General features: G+C 39.0%; 1 protein-coding gene across 1 annotated transcript; it reads left to right on the top strand.

Moving 5' to 3' along the window:
* The first annotated feature begins 458 nt into the window (after positions 1–458).
* On the top strand, positions 459–7,267 carry LOC113990369 (pleiotropic regulator 1-like). Its single transcript, XM_027725744.2, has 3 exons — positions 459–633; positions 3,224–3,417; positions 4,388–7,267. The coding sequence occupies exons 1-3, from the start codon at positions 474–476 to the stop codon at positions 4,445–4,447; spliced, it is 414 nt and encodes a 137-aa protein (XP_027581545.1). The 5' UTR covers positions 459–473; the 3' UTR covers positions 4,448–7,267.
* Positions 7,268–25,236: the final 17,969 nt, after the last annotated feature.

Raw genomic sequence — 25,236 nt, 5'->3', positions numbered from 1 at the left:
TTAAAATTAAGGAATTTATTATCTTAGGGTAACTCAGTGAAAGAAAATATCTTTCTTAGTTACTTTTTTTCAGCGCTTCATCCTTGGCTGTGTAGTTTTGGAAGACGAGCCAGTACTGGGCATTTTGCTTAGGGTTTGTTGCTTTGTTTTTTTTTTTCCTGTTACCTTTGCTGAGGATGCCCTTGTCTTGAAAATTTGTCAGAATAACAACTGATCATAAATTAATGTGCATTTTAAATATTTATTTACATATTAAATCCTATGCCAGATAGGATGTTATAAAGTTTAGTCTGTGGAACAGAAAGAAAACAATAGAAATGGTAATTCATGATTTCATAAAATTGCTTAATTTTATGTGAAGGAAATATGTCAGAAAAGCAGTTCTAGTATTAAGTAATTTTGCAACTAGCATTTAGCAGTAGTTTTAGTGAAGGACATTTGGTTTCCCTACAGCTATTCTGAACTTTAATATAATGTGTTTATTTTCTTTCAGTTACACATTTGCATCTGGTTCTCCAGATAATATTAAGCAGTGGAAATTCCCAGATGGAAACTTCATTCAGAACCTCTCTGGCCACAATGCTATTATCAACACGCTGGCTGTAAATTCTGATGGTGTTCTGGTCTCAGGAGGTAAAAATGAGAAATACACATTTCCTCTCCACTCCCTCATGTACATGTGGCTGCAGGTCTTTAGGCAAAGATGCTCACTTGAGCTCTGCTTTATCTGGGCCTATAAGTCTGCTACAGCACACCATTTCATTTATAGTGAGTTGGGCCAGTTTTAAATTCTTGGATGTTACTGAGCTGCATGCACAAAAATGTATTTGAAGGACTTCTAATGTGCTGCAGGGAAGAGGTTTCCTCTTCTCCACTGGCTGCTGTTGCAAGGCTACAGAGTCCCTCCATTATGATCTGCTGATCATTAGTGCCTCCTCAAGAGTTAGTGACATGACGATGCAGTGACAATGGATAGAGGATATAGAAACATTTTGTGAAAGCTTGCTATACTGCTTTGGTGTGGATCCTTCCCTGGTTTTTTTATGCAGCACAAATGCATTGGCTCTGTTATCTTCAAGTTTTTTGCACGTATTTTCTGATGTTGTCTTTGTGTCTATTAAAAGAGTGATAGCTAATCTCCAAATTTTATTTGGTCCTGTGAATCAAAGTCATGTTTACGCAGCAGTATTAAATGTTCTTAAATTAAGAAACCAGCCACTTGGCTCCAGTGCCTGTGGGAGGATTTTGTGTCTATTGTTATACATCAGTTTAATTCTTTCATTCAAAAACTTCAAGGATTTAATATCCTGTGATACATTAGAGTATTGTTACTGGTCTGTGAACTCCCAAAGTCTTAGAACTATTAGTTTGTGTTCATGTACCTGTATTGTGGGAGTAGAAAAAGCATCCTGAATGCTTACTGTTATCTGATCATGAATAGTTTAATGTAATAACATTTATCTCATATTGTAGGTAGCATTTTTCTCTATATTACATGACACTGTAATAAAAATCTTTTATTCCAAATATGTGTTACTGAAACCATAATCTGAGAGTTTTTTATGTTTGTACAAGACTATTTTTAGTGGCAAGCTTTTTGGAAAGTGGCTTCTAGAAATCTCAGCTGGATCTATTTGTTAAGGCACTGTGCCTGCATAGGAGGGAGAGGGGTACATGTGTTTATAATGTAGTTGCTGTTATAAACAGGAAATGAGTAAACAGTGTGGAAAAAGGAAGTGCTAATTTTACAACTTGAGAGATGAGCTCTAGAGAAACAGTCTTAAGATTGCGTGGGAAAACACAGTTACAGCAGGAGGCTAAACCCAAATCTCTGAGGTCCTAGACTAGTTGCTGGGAGAGCTCTAGCAGTCTGAGGCAAATTGAGAGGTGAGACTGTATCGCTCCACACAACTTGCAGAGCCTGAATTTTCATCTCTTGGTTTTGTCTAACCTTTTGGGTAGTTGCAAACAAGGATGGGACTCAATTCACAGCATCACAGGTGATAAGACAGTCTAAGACAGTTCAATGAACTTGCAGAGGGATACTTACGAAAAACATTTCTGTGTTTGTAACCAGAGCATAAAAAGAATAAAGTTAAGTTACACCGTGAAACACTGAAATGCACTTGGTCATTTAATACAGTATGTGCTATAGGCTGGGGATGTGAAGTAGGATGGAAATGTGCTAAGCAGGAGTTGGAAAATAGCCAGTTATATTGCCTGGTTATGTTTTCAGGTATGTATAATAATTTGGATAAAGCCGTGTTTGACAACTGGCTCATTCATAGTGAGAACAAGAACTTAACAAGAACTTAACAAAATACTTTCATTGTTATTTGAAGACACTTCTAGAACATCCTTGTAAGACTTTTCTATGTTAGTAGTAGAGTCTTAAAAAAACCCTTTTCCTTCTCCACATAAAAACCCCACTATTATTTTAAGTATTTTATTTGTGACTTTTTAAAAATAAAATCTGAATATTGATTCCCCCCTTTACATCCTCATGCTATCTACAGCAACTTCAAAGAAGTTGATGTTACCTTCGAGTATTCTACTGTAGAAATACCCTTCTTGAAACATCTGCATTTCTTGTTGAGGTGGCAACTGTGGAGAAATTTAAATTTTAATAGATCTGCTTCAGCTAGATAATGCTTTGGGAGGGTATTGTTTTTCATAACTGAAAAATTGTCTTGAGAGCATCCTTCTGAATACAGAGTTCAGATTGCTGTGAATGCCCTGTAGCTGATGCCAGTAGCAGTGAAATGGCAGTGGTTTAACCTGTATTTGGAATAAAACATCTTTAAACATTAAACCTATTTTGCATTACATAAGAGTCCTAAATGTCCTAATCTCTTTGGCAGGACGATGCCTCTTTGTTCAGCTTTAGTGGAGCTACTGAACAGGGAGCTTGATATTCAGAATGCCAGTCCTTACTGTGCTTCCAAAGCAACTTGCTGCAATTGCCTTTTAATGTAGTGTATCATCTCTCTGGGTTGTCTGATGAAAACTGAATGAGATTGTGAGGAAGCTTCCATCAGCCTTTCTTAACTAAGAAGGAAAACAGCAGAAAATCAGAAAACTTTCAGGGTATACTGAGCTATTCTACATGAATGTTATATGATGTATTCCTGATGTATTTATTAGTTGTTAATGATACTGTTTTTAGCAAACAGATACAAATTAACTGGTCAAAATACTAAGTTTGTTTGTTTGTTTGTTTTAGCTGATAATGGTACTATGCATCTTTGGGACTGGAGAACTGGATACAACTTCCAGAGAGTACATGCAGCTGTACAGCCAGGCTCTTTGGACAGTGAATCGGGAATATTTGCTTGTGTTTTTGACCAGTCAGAAAGCAGATTGCTAACTGCTGAAGCTGATAAAACCATAAAAGTATACAAAGAAGATGACACTGCGGTATGTCAAAGTGTCTTTTTAAAGTATTTTCAGGAAATAAAAAAAAAATTCCAACAAATATAACACGTCTATAGGGGACATGTACAGATTTGTGTAATCCATTTTATTGAAGTTTGAAAGCCATATGTAATAGCATTAAGAGGTAGGTAGTTTCTGCATTCCTAATTCTTATTATATGCTATAGTACAAGTAAGTGTTAGGTCTGTCAACTCTTCTGCAAAAGACCTTTGTGATGAAGTTTGGAGAAATCTGAATACAATAACGTACATTGTGTTTTGAACCCAGTGGGGAACTGTGTGTGGTTGTATTGATCAAAACATGGGAATTAGCAAAAGGATTGCACTTTGAAGATTTATTGTACTTCTGTATATGATCTAGTTACTGGCCTTGACCATTTTGAGAATTCAGAGTAGCTGATTTCCAAACTGTTATTCTCAAATCTGAATCCATTTACCGATGGAGAAGACAATAGGTGATTGTATAGTTTATCGGTGTATGTCTTCAATACAAAGAATGTAAGGATTTTTATTATACCTTGGAATTTTTGCACCGAATTAGACTTGGAGCAACTCTTAGATATAAAGGAATAAGAAATGTCGTATCCATTTTGCAGTTGGGCAAACTGGAGACTCCGTGGCATCTGCCAATACTGATGGAGGTATCTCTGGATGGACTGTAACTGGGATTCTTGTTCATATGCTTTGATAAGCACAATGTTGTTTCTGAAATGCCATTGGCAACTTGATTTTTTTGCCTTATTAGAAAAAGAAAAGAGAACAGAACAAGTGTTGCTATGATATGATAGAAAATTTCATCTGGGTAAATTAATTACATAGTAAATTAGGTATTTATAATACTACATACAAAATAGAGTATATATACTTGATAAGTAATATTTTAATCTAAATCCTAATTATAGGTGAGTTTCAAGTTTAAAATAATCCTTACAAGATTTTTCTTTTCCCTTTAGACTGAAGAAACTCATCCTGTCAGCTGGAAACCAGAAATTATCAAGAGAAAACGATTTTAATGCGGCAACATACTACTTCTGTAATTCTGTTTTGGCCTTCCTGAGAGCTTTCAGTCACATTTTGTTCTGCCTAGAACAGCAGAGCAAAAAGTCAGCTAAGTCATTGCTATTTCAACATGTTTTATAATAAATTTTATTTCTCTTTCCTTTTGTCTTTCTTTGTTGTGATCCCAGCAAACCAGTTGCAGCTGTTAACTTTGTGGAGCATGTATAGTTCATGAAAAGGATAGATGTGCAGGTGGTTATTTTTTTAGACTTACACACTCAATAGATTCTTATAAAAATATTTTGATGAGCTAAGTTTTCTGAAAGACCCTTGTTTGACCTCAAAAGTTAATTACAAATTTATGCATAGGAGCCATCTTCTGGGAATTTCTTGGGGATGCTTGGATTTTAGACCAGTATAGTTTACTGTACATATGCTAAATAGATACTAAATTAGAGTAACAGAGTAATCTAGAAACAAGCAGAACAACGCAATAATAAGGTAGTTTGCTTTATAAACACAGCCACTGAGCATTGTTGGTGCTGTGTTATGGAATGAAATGGATCTTCAAAGTGTTTCTTTCCCTAGGAATGCTTTCAAATGCAAGTACTCATCTTCACTTATATTATTTCAGATTGGACCTTCTGTAGCAAGGACTGTTGTCAAATCATATTGTTCACAGTTGCTGCAGGGTTAGGACCAGTTGACTTCCTTTGTAAATCAGCTGTTTTTTCCACTTATCTAAAGCATATATGACAGGAGAGTCCAGTGAACTTTTAAAACTGAGCTTGAGGGAAAATGCTTAAGTAATTTAAGCCTTAATTTTACAGTTTGCTGTCTTCCCATGATTTTAGGAAGGAGTTTAAAATAAACTCTTTCTGAAAGATAATTTGTACTTCTGAAGGGACAAATCGTTTATTGGCTTTACAAATAGTCACATGACAAGCACTGAACATATAAGCCTCCTTGCTACTGTTTATCTGTCTTGTCTGTGCTGCTCTTAAGTGCTTCATAGGGCAGTGGAGAAAATCATTAAGTTATCAGACCATTCAGTTGTTGGCAACTTTGCTAGTGGTGTTAATAGCTGCACTGGCAAGTTTCATGCTGGGTAGATGCTGAGAATTAATCTGTGGCCACAGCACTGATAGCAAGCAGTTCACAATAATTATTTCTACTTGCCAGCCTGTCTTCTTTCAAATCTGAGATTTATGTTAGAGAAATGAGTTATTTGCAATGTAACTTACAGAAAGCTAGTAAAACTAAGTGTTGTTTATATTATGAGAATTTTTGTCTTTTTTATGATGCACAGGAGGTCTTGTATTTATACTCTGAATGTTTGACAATGTCATTTTAAGGAAGTCCATGCTGCATAAATAACTGAATTTTGGTTGACAGCTATTGTCTAAAGCAACTTCACAAAAAAGGTGGGGAGTATTTGGTATTTATGAGTTGGATTAAACATCTTTTATTTGAATGGTAACTTGAATTTTTCTGGATCTTGATTACTGCTCTTTCCATTTTAACTAACATAAGAGGTAACAATACAGGTTATGGCTTATGCATGTTTGTACCGCTGCTAATGATTCGTTCCAGAAATCCATGAATTATTGCTGTTACACAGAATTTTCTTGCTCACGCTGAAATCCTCTTTAGCAAACTAGAGTGGAGAGAAAGAACTTACTTGAAAATGGGTGGGATTGTAGAGGATTTTTGTTTTTTAAGAAGTGTCCATTTCTTTTGATAGTTTGGAATTAGGATGGAGAAATTATGGATCTTGGCTCACTGTTCTAGCACATCTTTTCTGTACTGATATTTTCCTTTAGAAACTGCATTTATTACACTTTTTATCACTTTGAAGAGATATCAGAAAGTCTCCTGAAGAACCTGTGTTTCTTCTCTGGACTTCTGTGGGAATCTGCTATCATGGGGCAGTGGTTGCCTGGGCATTCTTTTTTGTGCCCTAGGTAAAGATTTGGTTTGTAAATTAAAGGCTGTGCACTATTACTTGAGATAATGCATTTCCTTTTTGGCTTTCTAATATGTTGTCCCAGTTCTAATTGTGATTTTTTTTTTTCTTATTTGTATTCTTGAGCATTTGATTTACTTTTTCGTTTCCTTCCCAGCAGTTTTTTCTTCCCCTTGACAGTAAAGTGAATATCATCACATACACTTCTGTAAATATTGTTTATGGTACATCAAGATTATTAGATATCATTTAACTGCTTCTCTAGTTCAAAACAAGCCTAGATAGTGAGTTGTGACACACATAGGTCTGATCGTGTAGGATACAAAGTGACATTAGATTTGTCCATGTAAGTCATAAGGTGAAGCAGAAGAGGAGGGTCTCGTCTACTGGGTGTATTTCCATGGTTCTGGAAAGCATCGCACTGCAATGTCAGTTTAAGTAATCTTGAATGGGACTCTAATCTCAGAAAATAATTATTGTCCTTAGTTTCATAAAATTTGATGTTGTCTTCTGTATATGATCAAATAATTTCTACCACAAACCCTGAGTTTTGTTTTATACTGTACATAATTGCAGAGAAGTAAGAAAATGGTTTTTGTTTGTAACATAAAAAAGTGTAACTGGTAACAGGGATAAATCTCAAGATCACTCTTGGCTGTATACTGAAGCATTTAGCTGTGCAGCTAAAATGCTGTTGTTTGCTGGCAGCAAGAAAGTTGTGCAGAACAGTATGTCTTTGGCAACTTAAAGGCTTACAGATGTTAAGTCTTTAATAGCCAATTACTTTTTAGTTCTGTCGGGTTAGAATTAAAGTGCACCTGATGTGACAGCAATTTAGCCATCAATAAAACCTTCCATACAATATGAATTCATGTCTTTTTTTCCATTATGGTTTTTGTAGTAAGAAGAATAAAAAACAACTAAATATGTATTGAAAATGAAAGGAATTTAGGATTAGAATGGACTGTTTCCCGTAGTACAGTGACAAATATTTTTGTTTATCAGCTGTAATGGAAAGAGAGAAATTATTGATTGTTATTTTCTGGAGAGCTTCTGGTCTGCATGAAGGGACTAGCAAAACAAATGCAGAATTGTTCATGTATTTTCTCTAACATGTTTAAAAAAAAAAATTCAAACATCTCTGGAGTTAAGTATGAGTTCTAAGATGACTTGTGGATGAGAGCTTTGTGGGTGGAAGAAAACTTAAACTAATTTTGTCTTAATGGGAGCAAATTAAAAGAATATTTCTCTACATGTCATGTGAAAATTTGATCATGAAATCAATGGGGGTTTTATCACTGAATTTTGAAGTCATTATTTCACACAGTGAGTTTTTGTTGTTTGGTTTGGGTTTTATTTTTTTTTCCCCTCCAGTGAGTTGGAAAAACTGTCAATCTGGCATGTCACGTATATAAGTATCAACACCGGATGTATTGATTTTGTACCCAAAATGCCTCATTCTTTTTTAGATGAGGCTTCTAAACTTTAAATAATACACCCAAGGAAATGCTGCATATTTGGAAATTAATGAATGCCAGTAAGCCTGATCAGCTAAAAAAGCGTCAACCTGCAATCTTATTCTACAAAGTTAACACTAGATTAGTAGGACTTGAAACTAGCATAAATATGACTTTCTGTGGAAGCTGTTCCATAAGCAGAATATGCAGTTGTTGAATCACTTTGGTCCTTTGAAACTTGGCAGGCAGGTAACTACAGATTTCACTGGTGGTCATTTAGGTAGAGCTTGTCACTTTGGGAGATTCCCAGATGATGCTTCTTTAATGGCAACAGCTAAGAATCAGTTCTCCGGCTTTTACATCTTGAAGTCTTACGAATTTACTTCTGTGCTTAGTAGGAAAGAAACTGGCTGAAAACTGGCAAAAAAAAGTTGGATGAAAAATGAATGGCCGTTCCCTTCTGAAGATGATTCAAGACTTTTGATGCTCTGAGGGGAATCTGCATTTCTTGTTTTGATACTGAGTAAGGATCTGAAGTGAACTCTGATTACAGGACTAGCAAAATGCAAATGCTTCTGTGAACACTTTTTCACGTGCATTTTTCCTATGCTTCCTTATCTTATAAAACCAAATTAATCAGGAGTCACGCAGCACTGTTATCAGAAACTTGAAAAATACCTGCATAAGCATTCATAAATTTTGATGTTGGAAATTACCTTGAGAGGTTTTCCAGCAAAATAACCAAATCTAGCCAAGAGAATTTTCTCTTTAATTAGAATGTATTCTACCAATTGCTGTAAAGCAGTGCTCAGATATTTTTTAAGATATATGTCAAACTCTGTAAGGTGTATTTGCTTTAGATGGGAACTGTGGAGTTTCTAGATGTGGACTGGTTTGTTTTTTTGTTTGTTTGTTTGTTTGTTTGTTTTTCAAAATATTCTCTTGAAAATCTTTTAAATAATTTGATTTCAGGGATTTGCAGGATTAACCCATAGGTGTTATTGTTTTCCTATTGCTGCTTGTATTGAATCTACGTAGTATAGGCTTTGTAATGTTTAGTTGTGTACCTTCAAGTCAATAACATGTTAAGTTCCTTCAGATGCATGTTGTTACCAGGGTTTTGTTAACCTTTCTTTGGGGTTTTTGTTTTGAATATAGAGCACACAAGCCCCAAACTTGTTTCTAAAGCATGGATTCATGGATTAATTGGGGCACCTGCCTGCAAATTAGACCTCAGCAGTACAAACAACAATTGAGCTAAATGTCTGTCTCCAGTGAAGGAAGATTAAAATCACTTACAAGAGAACTAGAGTTGAAAACGTTTGGCAAAACTGTATTGTGCTGGGGCTTTTTCCTTTCCTCGAGAAAAACTCCATACTTTACCCTTGTGTTTAAGAAGTGCAGATAATGTGTGAAACGCTCGTTTCTGCCAATATTTTTTTTGCAGCCTCTGCTTCATTTTTTAGGGAGAACATGTGTCTTTGCAAGACATGTCACCTTTGCTCTTTCTGTTGCAGTAACAACTCTTGGATGCTGCAAATATCTTTTTTTCTAGCTGAGAGAAGGGATGAAGGGTTAAGCCCTTCAGAGCAAGGGAGAGTCAATGCAAGGGAGAGTCAATGCAGCATCAGTATGAATTATGAGTACCAAGGGGTACACCTACAGAAAAATAACACTTCCTAGAGACCAGATGAGAAGGAACTGTGATTAACTGAAACCTCTGAGAGAGGTGAAAAGGACAGTGGAAAAACTAAGATTAGAAGAGACTAGAGCTATGACATCTGAAAGGAAATATTTGAAAACTTGCTGCATTTACTTGTCAGGCTGGAGTAGAGGAGGCATTTCTGGATTAGATAAATGCTGCATGGGTATAAATGATAGAATGGAAAAGCAACACTGTGTTAATGTGGGTGCAGCCAATGGTGAAAATGAAAATGTGGGCACCCTGATGCAAATAAATCTCTTGACAGCAATCTATAAATGCATTTATGGGAAGTGCAGGTAGTATGTGTGCATGTTCTGGTGCCCTCAAGCTCTGATACCCAAGATACTGTAGAAAATTCATTGGCACGTGGAGAATTGCGGAGCAATGTACAATGATGAGTCTGGAGGGGTTTGCAGCTGCACTGGGGTTTTTACTGAGGAAGTGCTTGGAAGCACAATCCTAAACAAGGATTAAGAGTACAGTGTGAAGAGTGAAGCTAAAGTTTGCATGATGAATATCTTTAAAAGATGGGATAATTTTTTTTTACAGCTGATTGAATGTAAGGATTACCTTACAACACCAAGTTTGTTTCTTTCTGGTAGGTAAACGGTGAACTGAGGAATGAGATGTGAGTTTATAGCCACAGAATGTCATGCTGACAGGATGCTTTGCTGTTGGGAGACTATTGTGATAAGTAAGAGTGTAGCTTGTGAGATCAGAAAAACTTTTGTGCTGCATCCAACAGCGTTGGGGTTTTTTTAACTGGGAAAAGACACTATGAATCATAACATGACTTAACTATTTCCAAGTAAATCCCCTTGACAAGCAAACTTCCTGCATTGACAACTAGAGATCTGCTCTCAGTAAAGGAGCAATATAGATTATGGATAGAAAAATTCCATACAAAAATTTGAGCATGGCTTCAGCTGCCAGATGAGTCAAATTTCATGTCCTGTAAGTATATTAATTCTTTCCTGCTCCTTTAATTTCTTTTCTTCCCGTGCAACATGATAATGAGCATGCTTCTTTTAAAGAAAGCATAGCAATGGAAACCCAGAATCGATTAATTCTGCTAATGACTTTGTTCTATTTTGCAACTGAATATCCCACTGAGGTAGTTTTATTATTCTGTGTTGCTCTAAATCAGTGTTTTAACAGGAAATTCAAAAGTAACTAGCAACTCAGTCATGGTAGCTAAATGAAATTACAGATAAAATTGATTGCTGCTAATTTAAATTAACATAGTGAAATGTAGTTTCTTCTTCTTACTGAGCAAACCTGTTGTGGGTGGGGTTTTTTTTTTATTATTTGTAGGTGAGGCTGTAAATGTCCTTTAATTATATGAGGAAAGAAAACTGCTCCTGGTGTTTCTCCAGTTTTAGTGGTGTTGGTACATGCATTTACCAGGTTAATGATGCAGTTTTTCTCTAGCCATTAAAATAGAATGTGCTGAAAATGGCACAGCATGTTTCAAACTTTCACACACTGAAGAAAAGGTCCACACACTTTGCGTAACATAATCCTGCGGTAGTGCATTTTTTGGTGTATTCTCTCACAGGTTTCAGTTTCTCCTTCCTTTTTGTTTTTAGGCAACTTTTATGCTAAGACATGGGAAGCTATCTCTAGCCTGTATTTTAGCCTGATTAATTATGATCTGGTAACTCCTTTCTTTTCTTCCTTTCCCCCAAACTTGTCCTGGCCTTCTTCCATCAACAACATCCCTGAGGAGCCTGTGAGATCCTCAGCTGTTCTGGAGAGTTTCACGTTGTCCAGGTGCAGTGCGCAGTGCTATGGATTGCTCTTTCAGGTCCCTATGTGGCTTAGCCTCGCTGCATCAGACATTGACAGAACTATGCAGTGGGAGTGTTCTGTAATGGGAAGTTGTTCTTGGAGACAGGGAAAATATTGACTGGATAACCTGATATGTGACCTGATGCTGACAGGTAACTGTTCTGCCCCCACCTTCCCAGTTCTCACTGTACTTGATTTTTCTTGAGTAATCCTAGTGATACAGCACACTGTGTTTAAAATGCACCAGTGGTTGTTAGCAACACCACACAGTGGTTTTAATAACAAAATCTGACAACAGATTTCACATTCTTGGCAGAAAAACGGCAAGCATTAAAGCCTGAGATGGAATGAGACACACACCAAGGAAACCTAAACCCAAGTGAGGAAGATATTCATGTAAATCATGTCTGTGGGCTTTTTTGTTTTAACCTCATATTCAGCTCAGCAATGTGCCCAGTGAAGTTGTTTAGCCTCCACTTACCACTAGGAAAAGTTCAGACCAACCCAGTTGACTGTCCTGCAAAATGCTTTGTATTGCTGAAGCTGAGCAGGGGAAATTCTGGTGAGGGAATGCCAAAATGTCTGTGACTGAAAAGCTGTCCTTGTGATGAGAAAGTGTCTAGCCTTTTCTGTTTCACAATTCCCTAATTTCTTAAACCCCATAAATAGTTGCTATGAACAGTGTAGTAAATAGATTTGGTATTGCAGGTAATACAGATCTTTAAATTATGGTCGGAACTTCTAAGTTGTCTTAAAATTGTAGACTCGGGAATACTCCAGGACATATAAGTCTCACAATAACATGGTGCCTATAGAGAAATAAATAAAAAAAAATCACAGACAAAAAGCCATTATAAATAATGGTCACAATTACGAAACGGGAGAACTTTCTACTCTGCAGAATACTGCATCTCCAGACACATCTTCCAAAAAGAAGAGAAAAGCCTAAATGTTGTTCTGTTCAAAGAGAAGACAGAAGGGATAGTGAAGTGTGTGTATAAAATGAATGGCCAGAGCATAAATGTCTGTGTGCTGTTCTGTAAATGTATGCCTTACACTCTGCTTATGCCAAGGCAGGTCATTTGAAACAACTGATGATAACTGATATCTGTGTGAAGAGGCATGCTGGATGTGAAAAACAAAACTGGTGATCATCTGCGGGACACACCTCACGGTTAACCACTAGGAGCCAGCACATTTTACAATAACACAGCTGTTGTCATTCATACCTCAGTGCAATACTGTGTTTTCCTAAGTTTTCCTAAGACATGTCAGTTCACACTTTTTTTAACATGGTGCTTTTCTCTGGTGTAGACAGGGCCAAAGTAGGATGTTGAATTTAGAAATGTTCCTGTATGGAGAATACACTTCACCAAGAACAGGAAACCTCATCCTCTCATTTTCTCTCTCCCATGTTTTTCATTCAAAGCTGTTCCTGTATGTTCTTTACAGTTCATGTAAAGTCATTTCTTTCCCTCAATAGAAAGGGAACAGAATCTTTATTAAGTGAGAGAGAATAAAGGTAATGTTCCCTGAGACTTTGCCTTGGAAAAGTTAAAACCTCTTAGCCTCACTTTTTAATGATAAGCAGATATAAAGTAAATACAGTCAGCGAAGCCCCTTCCAAAAAGGCGTTTGATGTCTCAGCTTTTTAAATTCATTTTCAGTGCTTTCAGTTTTTCTTAGGCTGCTGTAATTTCCCCTTGTGCCAAGGCTGATTAGGACACCAGCATAGCATAGTGGAATTCTGCTTTCTTCCTTTCTGCACACACCACATCCTTCCTCATCCTTCCAGTGGGGAGGGAGGTGGTGGGCAGAAACCCAGCCACAACACTGTCCTCCCAACCCAGAGTTCTGCCCCTTCTCCCAGTTGTACCAAAAGCCTCTTTGTCTCCCATTTGTTCATGAGCAGAATAAAATAATAATCTGTTGTTTCCCTCTTGTGCACCTGGGACCATCAGAGAAGCGAGTGTATTACAGGGAAAGAAGAAATGTGTTTCTTTTTTTCCCCTTGATGCTTAGAGGTGAGAAAGGGATCACCTGCTGGAAACACTGGAGCTGTGTTTATAGGGTCATGTCTTCTAAAATTCACTGTGGAGTTTGTAGACACAGACTCTAAAACTGTTTTGCTGACAACTTTGTTGTTTCTCCTGTATGAAAGCATCACAGTGATAAAAATAATAATTGTGGTCTATAATCTGCCACAATGAGCACTGAGTATGGAGTTACATTTTTCATTTTTCACATGCTTTCCTCCACACAGTTTCATATATTTTTTTAGTTTGCATTTAAAATGGGACTGAGCAGCATCACTGATCCACTCCATTGGATTTCTAAATTTTGTTTGGCAAGATCAATGCAGTTTGGGGAAAAGAAATTCTACAGCTGAATATAAAATGTAGCTGCTGTGCTCACTGCCTCCCTGTAGTGATCATTGTCCCTAACAAACATATACAGCCTGAGCAGTAATTAAGCGTAGCACCATGGGATCCTGCCCCTATGGCTATAGGGCTGTATGACTGTAGTTATTTGCAAAGCTTCTTTCTTACAAACTGTACTGTCCCTGGTGGTTGCTACGATGGTTTTGCGTCTAGGCCACTGGTCAAAGATGTTAGTGTTGAAACATTTTTGTTGTTAAAAAAACCATGAAATGTTTCCTACAGGACTCAACTGTAGGAAACTGTAACTCAACTGTAACTCTATCAGCCAAGGGAGCCCTGTCCCAGTTTGGAGGTTTCCTCACAGGTACGGAGGTAAATCCAGACTATACTGCTCTATACACATCCCACCTCTTCCCGCCCTTTCCTAGGAACTAGTTTCAGTGACAGCAGCTTTAGCAGGGTGGTGTTGACTACTTGGAAATGTGCCCAGCTCTTCAGGCTGTTTGCTGCCTGATCATCCGTTCTTTGTCTCCTCTGGGAAAGGGGCAGCATGCCAAATGAAAGATGTGCTAGATTCAGCCAGGCCACCACTGGTCTGTGCTGCCAAACTTGCTTGGAGTGGTATGCTCCTTGCTGAGCTCTACCAGGTACCTGGCAGTGATAGTCTTGGCCACCAAATTCCTTAAGTGCTGCTGACGGGCACTTGTGTTGGACTCACTCCTTCTTCTGGAGCAAAATCTCTTCTGGACTCCAGGACTGAAATTCTGGAGGCTGTGACTTCTGGCTCCAGTGAAACCCCAAGACATAACTGTCCAAAGCTGATGTCTGTAATAGCTATCACTCAGAAAGCGCAGCCCAATCTCCCTTGTTATTAAAAATGTGAGATCTTCATGCCAAGTGAGATCCTTATGCCAATCTTAGTGTGTTCCACAACTGAACCATGTACTTTGCATGCTGGACATTAAGTTGGAGAAAATAAAATATATGCACATTCCCTAGAAAATAAATTTTGGGAAGTTAAGTTTGCAGTTCCTATTTCACGTTCTTTTCTACTTTTAAAACAAGACAGCAATGTTGTGATTTGTACTCTGTGTGTATGTGGTAGTCTGTGCTGTTGTATCCCATAATGGGAGGAGGAGAGGAAGTGTTGCTTGTATTTGCTCTGCACTGAAGTCTTCTTTGCCCTGCCAAAATCTCTTCATTGGCATTTTCTCCATATCTGGCTCATTGAAGCCATGCATTTGTTTTCCATTAGTTGCCTCAGTTAATAGGATGAGTTTTTATTATTATTTTTAAATATTGAGTTTTAAATGAAAAAACAACACCCTCATTTAATGATCTGATAACCTGTTGGGATGTTATTTGCTATCTTTGCTTTTGCTCTTCTTTTCACTAATTTTCCTTCTTTTTTTCCTTTCTTTCATTCTACTGAGCCAGCTTTGCTCACACACACACCAAGTTTAATGTGTTTTCGTGTGCATTGTACTGCGCACAGAAACTCCCACTGTAAGCCCAAGTCTGCCAGGTACTCTGCCCAGCTGAGCTGTGTGCTGGAAACAGGACACTGGAGGTACCAGGGACAAGATGGTGAAAAGAGAAGGGTGTGGTTAAGGAGCAGCATTGGCCTTTTTTAAATATGTCTTGGCTGGTTGATTGACGCACTTTCCATCTATCTACATTTTCCACATCTGTTCTGGGCTTTTTCTCCTTTGACAGAAGGAACTAGAAATAAAAAAAAAAAAAGTACACAAGAGAATGAATAGTGAGAAGTAACACTGAAGTGAGATTTTTCATGTGCTTTTCGTGTCCTGTAAACCCACCGCAGAAGTAGGGTCATAGGATTAAGCCTTCCAAATTTCATACTATAAAGCTTCCTCTATCAAGTCCTTAATTTTTCCTCTTTTCCCCTTAGTAAAGATTTAAGCCAACAGATAAGTCTTGCCTCATAGACCAAAGGTAAATAAATCCACCCACCATATACCGGTGGGGAAATTAAAAAGTTATATTGTCCTCATGGCTGTGTTTTCTGAAATGTCTTTTCTCTGCCAGTTCTTCTGGTCATAAGCCTTTGCAGCAAATTCTGCAGTCATATTTGTGCCTTGAATCTCTTAGTCATAACAGCAGAGTTGATTTCTACCAGTTAGTAATAATTGAGGTGAGGCAGTCAGAGAGGGTAAGCTGGGTGTGCTGGGATGGGGTGTTTTAATTCATTTTGAAATGTTCTAACCGCATTCATGTACTGCTTCTTTCTTTGCTCAGAAAACAATGAACCAAGGGATCCATATTTGTTCTGTCTAAACGCCTATTTAAAACTCTAGTTTGAAGCATTTTCTCATTTTTGTGCCCTTGCCTTTTCTCTGTGTTTTTTCAAAGAGGAAAAAATCCCCAGGCTGAGATATTAGCTTGACAGTTTTGTCTTTCTGACAGAGAGGTCAAATAATGTGTAGTGGCTTCCAAACTTGGGCATACAAAAACTCCCAACATTGAACGGCTGCTTTAGATATAGGTTTTGAAGAGGGAATTGCATCTCCCAGTGCTCTGGTGAGGCTTTTTAATACATTAATTGATGGGCAGAGGGAAAGCCAGGCATGAGTTCACAAAGGAGTAATTTAGTAGGAAAGCTGTGTCTCCCAAGAGAGAATTTTAAAACTCTTTGTCACCTTACCCTGAAGATACTTATTTTCCCAATGATCTTCACCTCCTAGGGAGTTGCTCACCTGCAATGGCTTGATGTCCTTGGATATCCCATGATGCTGTCTGTGACTTGACTGCATGGGAGAACGGGCTGCAGTCCCTGGATCATGGCCCCTATACCTGCCTGGCCTCCATGCCCTGGCCAGAGGCAGCTCTTGGCAGGAGCCTGCCTACATCCCAGCCTGTTGCAATTCACTGCCCAGTTTATTAGTGCAGACTGAGGCAGCTGAGGTTAACTCATGGGAGCATAAACTGGAGCAGATGAAATTCTGGCAGGGGTCATGTCCTGTGGCCGCAGGGCAGCAACCTGTGTAAAGGAGTAGCAGAAATCTCTGAGAGGCAAGTCATGCACTGCTGCTGTGATGGCTAGCCATCCTCTCTGAACACTTTTTTCTGCCCCAATTTAATGTCCCTGGTGCTCAGATCATTGCCCTTGTACTCACTGAGAGGAGTTTCAATATATTTCCTCATCCTCAACCTTTCCACTTTACAGTTTATTCCTTGTTTCACAATTAACTGCATTTGAAATTAGACACGGAGACATGTTCAAGTGGAAAAGCAAAGGAAAGGTCTCTAACTGTGCTGTTACTATTAATGGCATGACTAGCAGCCAGGGAGTTTATTTGGTTATCCCAAATCCAGATTACACAGTACAAACCCTGGCAATTTGAGATTATTTTCTGAAGAAATTATTCGATGTCTATTGGGGATACAAGACAGCATTTTGGGGGGAAAAGAAGAACTTTCTTTAGCTGTTGAGCAAACACAGAGCATCTGCCTAATATGTGCTACTCATGTCCAAGGAAATATAGGCAGAAAAGGTTCATTTTGGAACTTAGTGGATGAAATCCTGTCCCGTTAGAGTAAATGGGAGATTTGCCATTGCCTTCAGTCAGGCCAGGGTTTCACCCGATACTTTTTACATATGTTTTTATATGTTATGATAATTCGTGAATGAACTAAAATAGTCCTGTAGAGAATATATGAGGATTGTTCTTCCCTGCCTTGTGGGGAGCAGTCTTCATTTATATTGGGGTCCTTGGAAAGAAATATGGATGGGAGAGTCTTTACTACAGTAACAATACAAACTTTATCTTGTATCTCTCTTTTGTATAATCCATCAACAGCAGCATTGCACAGAGTTAGCTGAGAAAGGAGCACAGATGGGAAGAAAATGTTTGAAACCAGATCTGAAGGGGGCTGAGGTGATGTTGTCTGGATGGGGGTTTTAATCAGTGGAGAGAGCAGAGTACATTGTCCTTTGAGCATGTCTGTCTTAGGTTGTTCCAAGTCTATGATCCAAAGGCCTAGTTGGGTTTCCAATCTCATTCTGGCTGGATTTCTAAATGCTCAAGGCAGCATTAGTAGCCAGGACAACTTTTTGCGGGGATTTTTTGTTTGTTTTCTGTTACCTGGTGGGGGAGATTATGATGAACCCTTCTGAAGACAGACCTTGTCATTTCAGCCAGGCTTTTGCCTCCCAACAGTAGGTTCATTCAACATACTCCTTATGAAGATGCATCTTCCATCTGATCAGAAACCAATACCCATGGAGATTATGAGCTGGCTTTATCCCCTGTGAGTGCACAATGCCTGTGCTCCACAGTCCATTTTGACCACCTATTGCCTTGATTTGAACGTGTTAGTTTTGGCCCAGGAAGTTCCAGCAATCTGAGCAAGCTTGTCCTTTCCTGGCTCAGCCACCAGTTAGTGCTGGATCTCAGCCTGGAAGGCTGCTAATGTGAGAGAGAAAAGGGGTAGCTGGAGAGCCATTTTCTGTTCAAGAACTTTGACTTGGAAACTTGCTTTCTTGCCTTGGTCAGAACATCTCAAGGGGCTGAATAAGTGGTTTGGAGCTTAGGGAAGGAGAGGAAGAGGGCAAAGTTAGTGCCATGGTGTTTTCTGTTGCAAGATTGTGGTTAGCAGGCAATTGGGGGAATCCTCCATTACTGTAACTGCAGTCAGTTTAAATATGCAGTGAAGTGGAGTAGGAAGTGGCCACCTAGAGAAAACAAAACCATAGCTAATATAAACCCCATGTGTTTATAAGAGTATGAGAACATAGTACCAACGGTAGGTTAAAAAATATTCGTGATGCTGTTGACTGCAGAGTAAAGAAGTCCCAAGCCTTTGCTGACAAATCTACTTTGCCCACCTCAGGTGTGAAAGCAATAGAGCTGTTCGGGTGGTATTGTGTGCAAGCAAATAAGGTTGTTTTTTTTTCAGAGCAGCTTGAGTGTCTTCCATACCTGTGGTATGACTAGATCCCAGCCAAAATAATTTGCTTCCGTATAGTTTAGAGCCATCTGTATTTCCAAGTGGATCCTACAGTTTTGACTACATGGCTGTTACTGCAATTAAAAAAGTGTATTTTAAATTAATAAGAAGATTTAAGTGCTTATTGCTAAAGCCTTGCATCTGTTTAGCAGCCTAACAGTGTGCAGTTTTGAGTGGTCCGGATTTTTCATTTCCCTGGTATGCTACTGAGTCCTGAATTCTAGTTGGTATTTCTGCTATAGCTCTGTTCCATTAATCTAGGCAATAATAGCTTGAAGTTCTTGCAGTAAATAAAACATTTCAGATAACTTCTTTAGTGTTCAAGCAAAGAAGCCCATGGGGATATTTCAACTCATTCTGATTTCCTTTAAAGATTATCTTGGCCACAAAGTGCTATTATTTGTCCTTGCAATATGATTTTTTTCTGGAAAGCTTTAACACAAATTCTCTTGCATCATATTGTCTTATAATAAATTTTCATGTTTTGGCTGATGTTCTGGTTTAAGTCTGCTCTAAAACAGGAGGAAGAAAAGTAGCCTAAAATAGCAATTACAAGAGAGATTTGAGGGTCATGAATTATTTTCTGTTTCTATCACTGGTTTAGGTCTCGGCTCAGCATGCCTTGAAGTTGCAGGAAATCTTTTATGGATTTCAGTAGATCTTGGTTCAGGTGCGTTCAGTCTGACCTTGGACACGTCAGGTGCCTTCTGTGCTTGGGACTGAAATGTGCATACTCTGCTTACCCCTCCAGCAGGATCACTATAAAGCTTCATTCATTCACGTCTGTAGACAGCTTTAGGACTTGCAAATGAATGCCACTTTTTGAAGTACAAACTAGTATTTCAGTGTAGATGAATTCATTTTACCTTCCCACCAGGTGCCAGCAATCTGTTTAGTGCAATGAAATCCTGACAGTCTGTGTCAACAACTGAAAGCAGCTCTTTCATGACAGAGAGAAAAAGAGAAAATGCAGACCTGAACTCTTCCCCTTTTAGAGAATGTCTTTGTGTAGGAAAATAAAAATGTCGTCTGTCATTTCAAAAGGCCCTCTCATAAAAGAATTGCACATTAAATTAAAACCCCTGTTATTTTTTCATTCCATCTCAATATGGACCCCTCCTGGTTCTTGATGAAGAGCGAGGTGAAATATCGCACGACTGAGCTACAGAGAAAATAGCAAAACTGTTCCAAGTGCATAAGCCAAAATGAGTGTTCAGAGAGAGATCACCATGTCATGAGCTCATGCTGGCAATATGTTTTTTTCTTTGCGTGTAAACTGAGATTTGAGCCTGAGAGAGACCCTATATTCAGCCTTGCAGGAGCACTTTCATGAGTGTTGTTTTCTTAAGAATAAGCGAGCAAGTTGTGAACTGCTCCCAGACCTAGGAAAATACCTACAGCCCTCAGCGAGTTCTGCTGCCCGATGGTCTCCTCCCCTTCCCTCCCCACCATTCAGCAATAAACTGAAGATGGAGCCAGAGAGAAAGCATCTAGATTTTGCTGAGGGTACAATGTCTTTTTTCCCTGTGGGTTTGTGTGGTGATCTGGGAGTCTTGCCTGTTTTCATTTGGGAGGTGGTAGGCAGATGTGGGGGTGTGGTGGGCAGAGGCAAGGATATGGTGGTCAGGACTGGGAAGCTGAAAGGCAGAGCGAGGCCCCGTGTGAAGCAGGGATGGTGCGGAGCCTGGGGTCCCCACCCCTGTGTGACAGTGGGGATCCCATCTGTATCACCCCAGCAGCAGCTCTTCCTGTGCAGATTGGGGGCCCTAGGGTGGCTGGGGCCTCCCTAAGGGAGGTCCTCTCCTAGGGACCACCCAGAGGCTGGCTGCAGAAATGGTCTTTTGTCTGGTTTGTGTGAAGGAAAAATTATGCCTTGGGCACAGCCCAACATCAGCAGAGCGCCCAGTTTCTCTGTTCTCTGAATTTTCAGTCAAGTAAGTACTGTGCTGCACAGGAACAATGGTATTTGAATTCACTAGGATATTTTATGCCCCTCTCAGTGCTGGTTTGTTTCTGCTAGATGCAACACTGGGATTTCTGGTACGTATGTGTTTCTCCCATTCCAGGCAGTTACACCTCCCTGTGTCTGAGGTCTACTTCCAGCAGAGTGGAATCTGTTGCACATCTTTTTCTATATGTAAACACTTTTAAGATTGTCTTATCTTTCTTATTGGCAAAGTGTGAAGAGCACGGCGTTAATTCTTTTCCTTGGTGTCCTGGAGAAGGCTAGTAACTCGTTAGAAAAAATGTGTTTTAAAATAGATGCAGTCTAATAATCCCCGAAGTGCTGGCACCTAGTTTTAGAGTATGACTGAGGCTGGGGGCATCCTGGCCCTGGGAGGGGCCATCCCCAGCTGTGCTGTCCCCAAGATACCTACTCTGAGAAGCAGGTTTAGGAATCTGGTTTCATTTTCCCAATGGCATTGTTAGAACAGTTCAGCTAAAGTAAGCATTTTGTGTTATTTTGAAAGAAGCAGCCGTAAACCCTTTGATGCAGGAATTCAGGAGCAATGTGATCAAGTCAGGCATGAACACATGGCAAGTGCAATTGAAATAGCAAGCTAGACCTACAGACAATTCTTGCCTAAAATTAGATGTAGGAATTTAGTCTTCCTATGACATCTTCTTGTTCCTGTAGCCACATTCTAGGGCATGAACGGGTTTAGAAGTACTGCTTTCATTTTACAGATGCCAAGCAGTCCTTTTTTTTCCTCTAAATACATTACTGAAGTTTCTTATGCCTTACTTAAAGGCTTGAGAAGCTTCTCCTTCCTATCCTTTTTGCCTCAGTTCACTCTGAAATACAAACATCGATTGCTATATTTACAGAAGTATGATACATGGAAGCAATGCAACCCATACATAGAGTTATGTTTAAAGTAACACGGTCAAAGATGTGAATATTCATGAATATGCAAGGAGTGATGAAAAAACATTTAAGAGATTTTTGTTGACTGTTCTGTATTGGGGAACAATCTGCTCTGGGTAACGGTGTGATCTCCACGTTTGAAACTTTAAAACCACTGCTTTAATCTCAAGCATGTCATAGTTGATGTTCCCGCCACCAGAGCCGAAGATATATAGCTAAAATTGGTAAAAGCTTGTGTTGATTTATTCTTGAATACACCAGGGAAAGCAAGCAGGGAAAAACAAGCCCAAAGCCACTGCCTTGGGAAGCAGGAGGTGTAGGCTGCATTGCTGACTCCCTCTGTGACTGTGCTCACATGGAGTGAATGCTCAGCAGGGAGCTCCCCACCCCAATACATTCACTGTGCAAAGACACCTGTTTGGCTTTAAAAATTGTGATGGTGAGATAGCCAGGGCTTTTCTGGCATATAATCTACCCCTTGGGGCTGTTATTTCAGGGTGGGGACCCTGAGGGTGGTGCTATGACATCTTCAGCTGAAGAGCAGGGTCAGTTTTACCTCCGGGCTCTCTGTCCATTGCAGGATGCAAACGTGCCCTACAGAGACATAATTTAGTATCTGCCTGTGGTTCTCTGTGGAATGTGATAAGGAACCTTCTCAGCCCCATAAAGATTCTGTAGTGATAAACTCTATAAAAAAAGAGATGAGGATCTTGGATAATTCCCTGTAAAAACAGGATTTCCCCATACCGACGTGGAGAGGCTGGAGGAAGCTGTCAGAACTACTTTTAGATGCAGCTTGTATGTCCTAAATTAAAACAGGCAATCAACTTCTGTCTCCAGCACTCAGTTTGGCTTACTCTCAAGCAAATCAGATCCATTAATTAGGATTTGTACAAATGTATTTTCACACATAGTAAATATGGATGCCTATGGAAAAGCTGCTAGGTGTCCACTACCCCAACCAAAATGAAATGAGCAGAATTAGCCAGCAACAGTTTATTGACAGCTGCCAACAAAAACAAACCTGCTACAGGAGGTAATGCAAACATCTGCTCCCCTATGGCTGGTGGGGGGCTTTCAGCCACACCTCCAGCTGTCACCTTCCCAGAGAAATACATAGTACTGCATAATACTGTATGCCCTGAAAATCAGCAGGTCGAAGCACTTATACTGGGACAAGGAGTATTGTTTTGTTCTTGTGTATTTATAGCTTTGTCTTAATAGATTGTTTAATAAAGCATGTGAATCTTTTAGGAACGTAATTGTGGTAGTGTCAGTTTTAGCACAGCAGCCAAAACTCAGGCATCAAACTTGTTATGAAATTATCATCTGGAAAAGGAGTACAAAGGCTCAAAAATCGCTGATGAATTCATTGCTTTTAGTGTTTGTGCACGTGAGAGAGAGAAAATAGCCAAGGGCATTAATTCACACATGGATTACAGTATATTTTTCTTTTAAAAGCAAAGCCCTTTTCTGATTTACAGCTATTTAAAATAATTACTTAGCTCAAAGCAGCAAGGGAATCAGCTGGCATAGTGGCTTAGCATATTAAGATACAGCTTTATGTGTCGACTCTCCCTCATCTCAGTGCCACAAGCCTGAGTCCTCAGCAGGGACTTCAGCTGATGAAGTGACAGCAGCAGGTTTCCAGGTCTTGAGCACGCTGTGTGGGCTGCTCTTCTGCGATGAGGGCTGCTGCCCCAGGAAACTGGATTTTCATAGATGTGAAAGCCAGAAAAGAACAGTCTAATTGTTTAGCCTGACTTAATTTTATTCGGTAATTCCTGCCTAAAGCCCTGCCATTTGTGGCTGAAATAAAACATGTCTGTTAGCTGTCTAACCTTGATTTAAAGACTGCAAATGACAGAAAATGCATTCTGTCCTCTGGTGTACCATTGCAATCGTTCTTGATATTTGCATCTTGTTTGCAGTTTGAACTCTATTAACAGACTTTTAACTTCCAACTGCGGTATTTTGGCTTGCTGGCACCAGTGGTGCTGTGCACAGTGCTGGCCAATATTAACATCAGCTAACTGATGTCACTGCAGGGAAATCTGGGAAAAGCTAATTCAGAGCAATCCTCTAATTGATGGCTTCTTATGTCTTCAGATGTGATTCTAATGGTTTTATTTTGCTTGCTCTCAGCCAGCTCTTGCTTTTTAAAGCTTCAAAGTTTAGAGAGAGAGATTTGGGGAGTGTAGTAAATGCTAGGATATCGTGTCCTGTAGATATGGAATAACTTCTCTAATGCTGCACTTATGTCCTTCAGTTAAGAGGCTGCATCCAGATGAAGATTATCCGTGGATTTAGACCTCCTGCAAATATGTTTGGACATTGCATACTTCTGGTGTCATCTGCAGTTCAGACAAACACATCAGATAACAGGATTTGGTCCCATTTTGTTTCATTGCATCTTTTTTCCTTTTGCCCTTCTACGCACATAGAATTTGACTACTGGATCTGATTGCAGGTTGCGATCTATTATTGCGTGACAAAAATTGATAATCTAGATAATCTCATACATTTTGTATCAAAATTCAACACAGTAGTCAAGGGAGATATTATATCCAAGGAGTATTAAATTCAGCCTCGGATTCTATTTTATCAAGCTTTCTGGAGTTCACCTCCAAGTTTTAGAGAGACCACTAAGGCCTGGATTCAGCAGTGGCAAGCAGATGGCAAAAGACAGCTTTATGTGGAATGCAACCCATGGAGTGGGAAGCTCTTGTATATTTATTCCTGGCCCATAAGGATGAACCTTTGAACCCATCTTAAAGGGATTGCTTCAAATCTGCATCAGATTGTTGGAATAACAGACAGCAAAAGAAAGAAGCCTTCCATCTTAAAGATAGCTTTATAACATGTTAATTGTTATATAGACTGCAAAACAAACTAGGCAGTGAACAACAATCAAAAATAGGGCCTTTTGGATAAAACTCATTGCCAGATTAATGAAATCTGTGGCTAAGTTTATAAACTAAACATATAGATAAAAAATTGGTTAGGATGTCAAAATCTGAATGAACATCTGTGTAGCAGAATCTCAATTATATTAATATTTATTTTAATATTTTCTTTAATATTTTCTATAAACTTTGTTCATAATAAAAAATCAGTTATGTATTGTTCATAACAAGAAATATCTTTATCCTGCAGGGGATAGTGGGATAAATTTAATGTGTGTAGAACACAGACTTCTATTTTTCCAGGCACATCCAAATATATTTAAGCAATCATCTTGACAAGTGATGTGACACTTGGGTTTGCAGCTGGGAAGGTGTGTAGTAGAAACAGAACAGGATTTAGAGCACAGAGATTAATGAAGATCCATAAAATGAAAACACAACATCGGGACAGATGATTAGGCCTGGATGATAGCATGAGTTAAGTGAACTAAAAGTTAATGTGAAAATATTGATCTGGGTAATCCTATTTAGTCATACCTGAGTGACAAATTCTGAAATAATTGCCAACAGAAGGCGGCAGCAACATCCTCTACAGACAGAGGGAAGGCATCATGGTATATCTGGAATGAAACTGAAAAACCCACTACTACTATCTGTACCATAAACAGTATGAAAGTCTTTCCTACCTTTGTTGACAGACTCGAGTACATTATTTCCAATATTGTCAGATTCTGGCAACTACATGATTCTTCATCAG

The sequence above is a fragment of the Pipra filicauda genome, unplaced genomic scaffold, assembly GCF_003945595.2.
Source record: "Pipra filicauda isolate LSUMZ 115617 unplaced genomic scaffold, ASM394559v2 scaffold368_size711631_pilon, whole genome shotgun sequence".
Classification (NCBI taxonomy): domain Eukaryota; kingdom Metazoa; phylum Chordata; class Aves; order Passeriformes; family Pipridae; genus Pipra; species Pipra filicauda.
The sequence above is the reverse complement of the archived record's forward strand: the minus strand, read 5'-3'. Positions and strand labels throughout refer to the sequence as shown.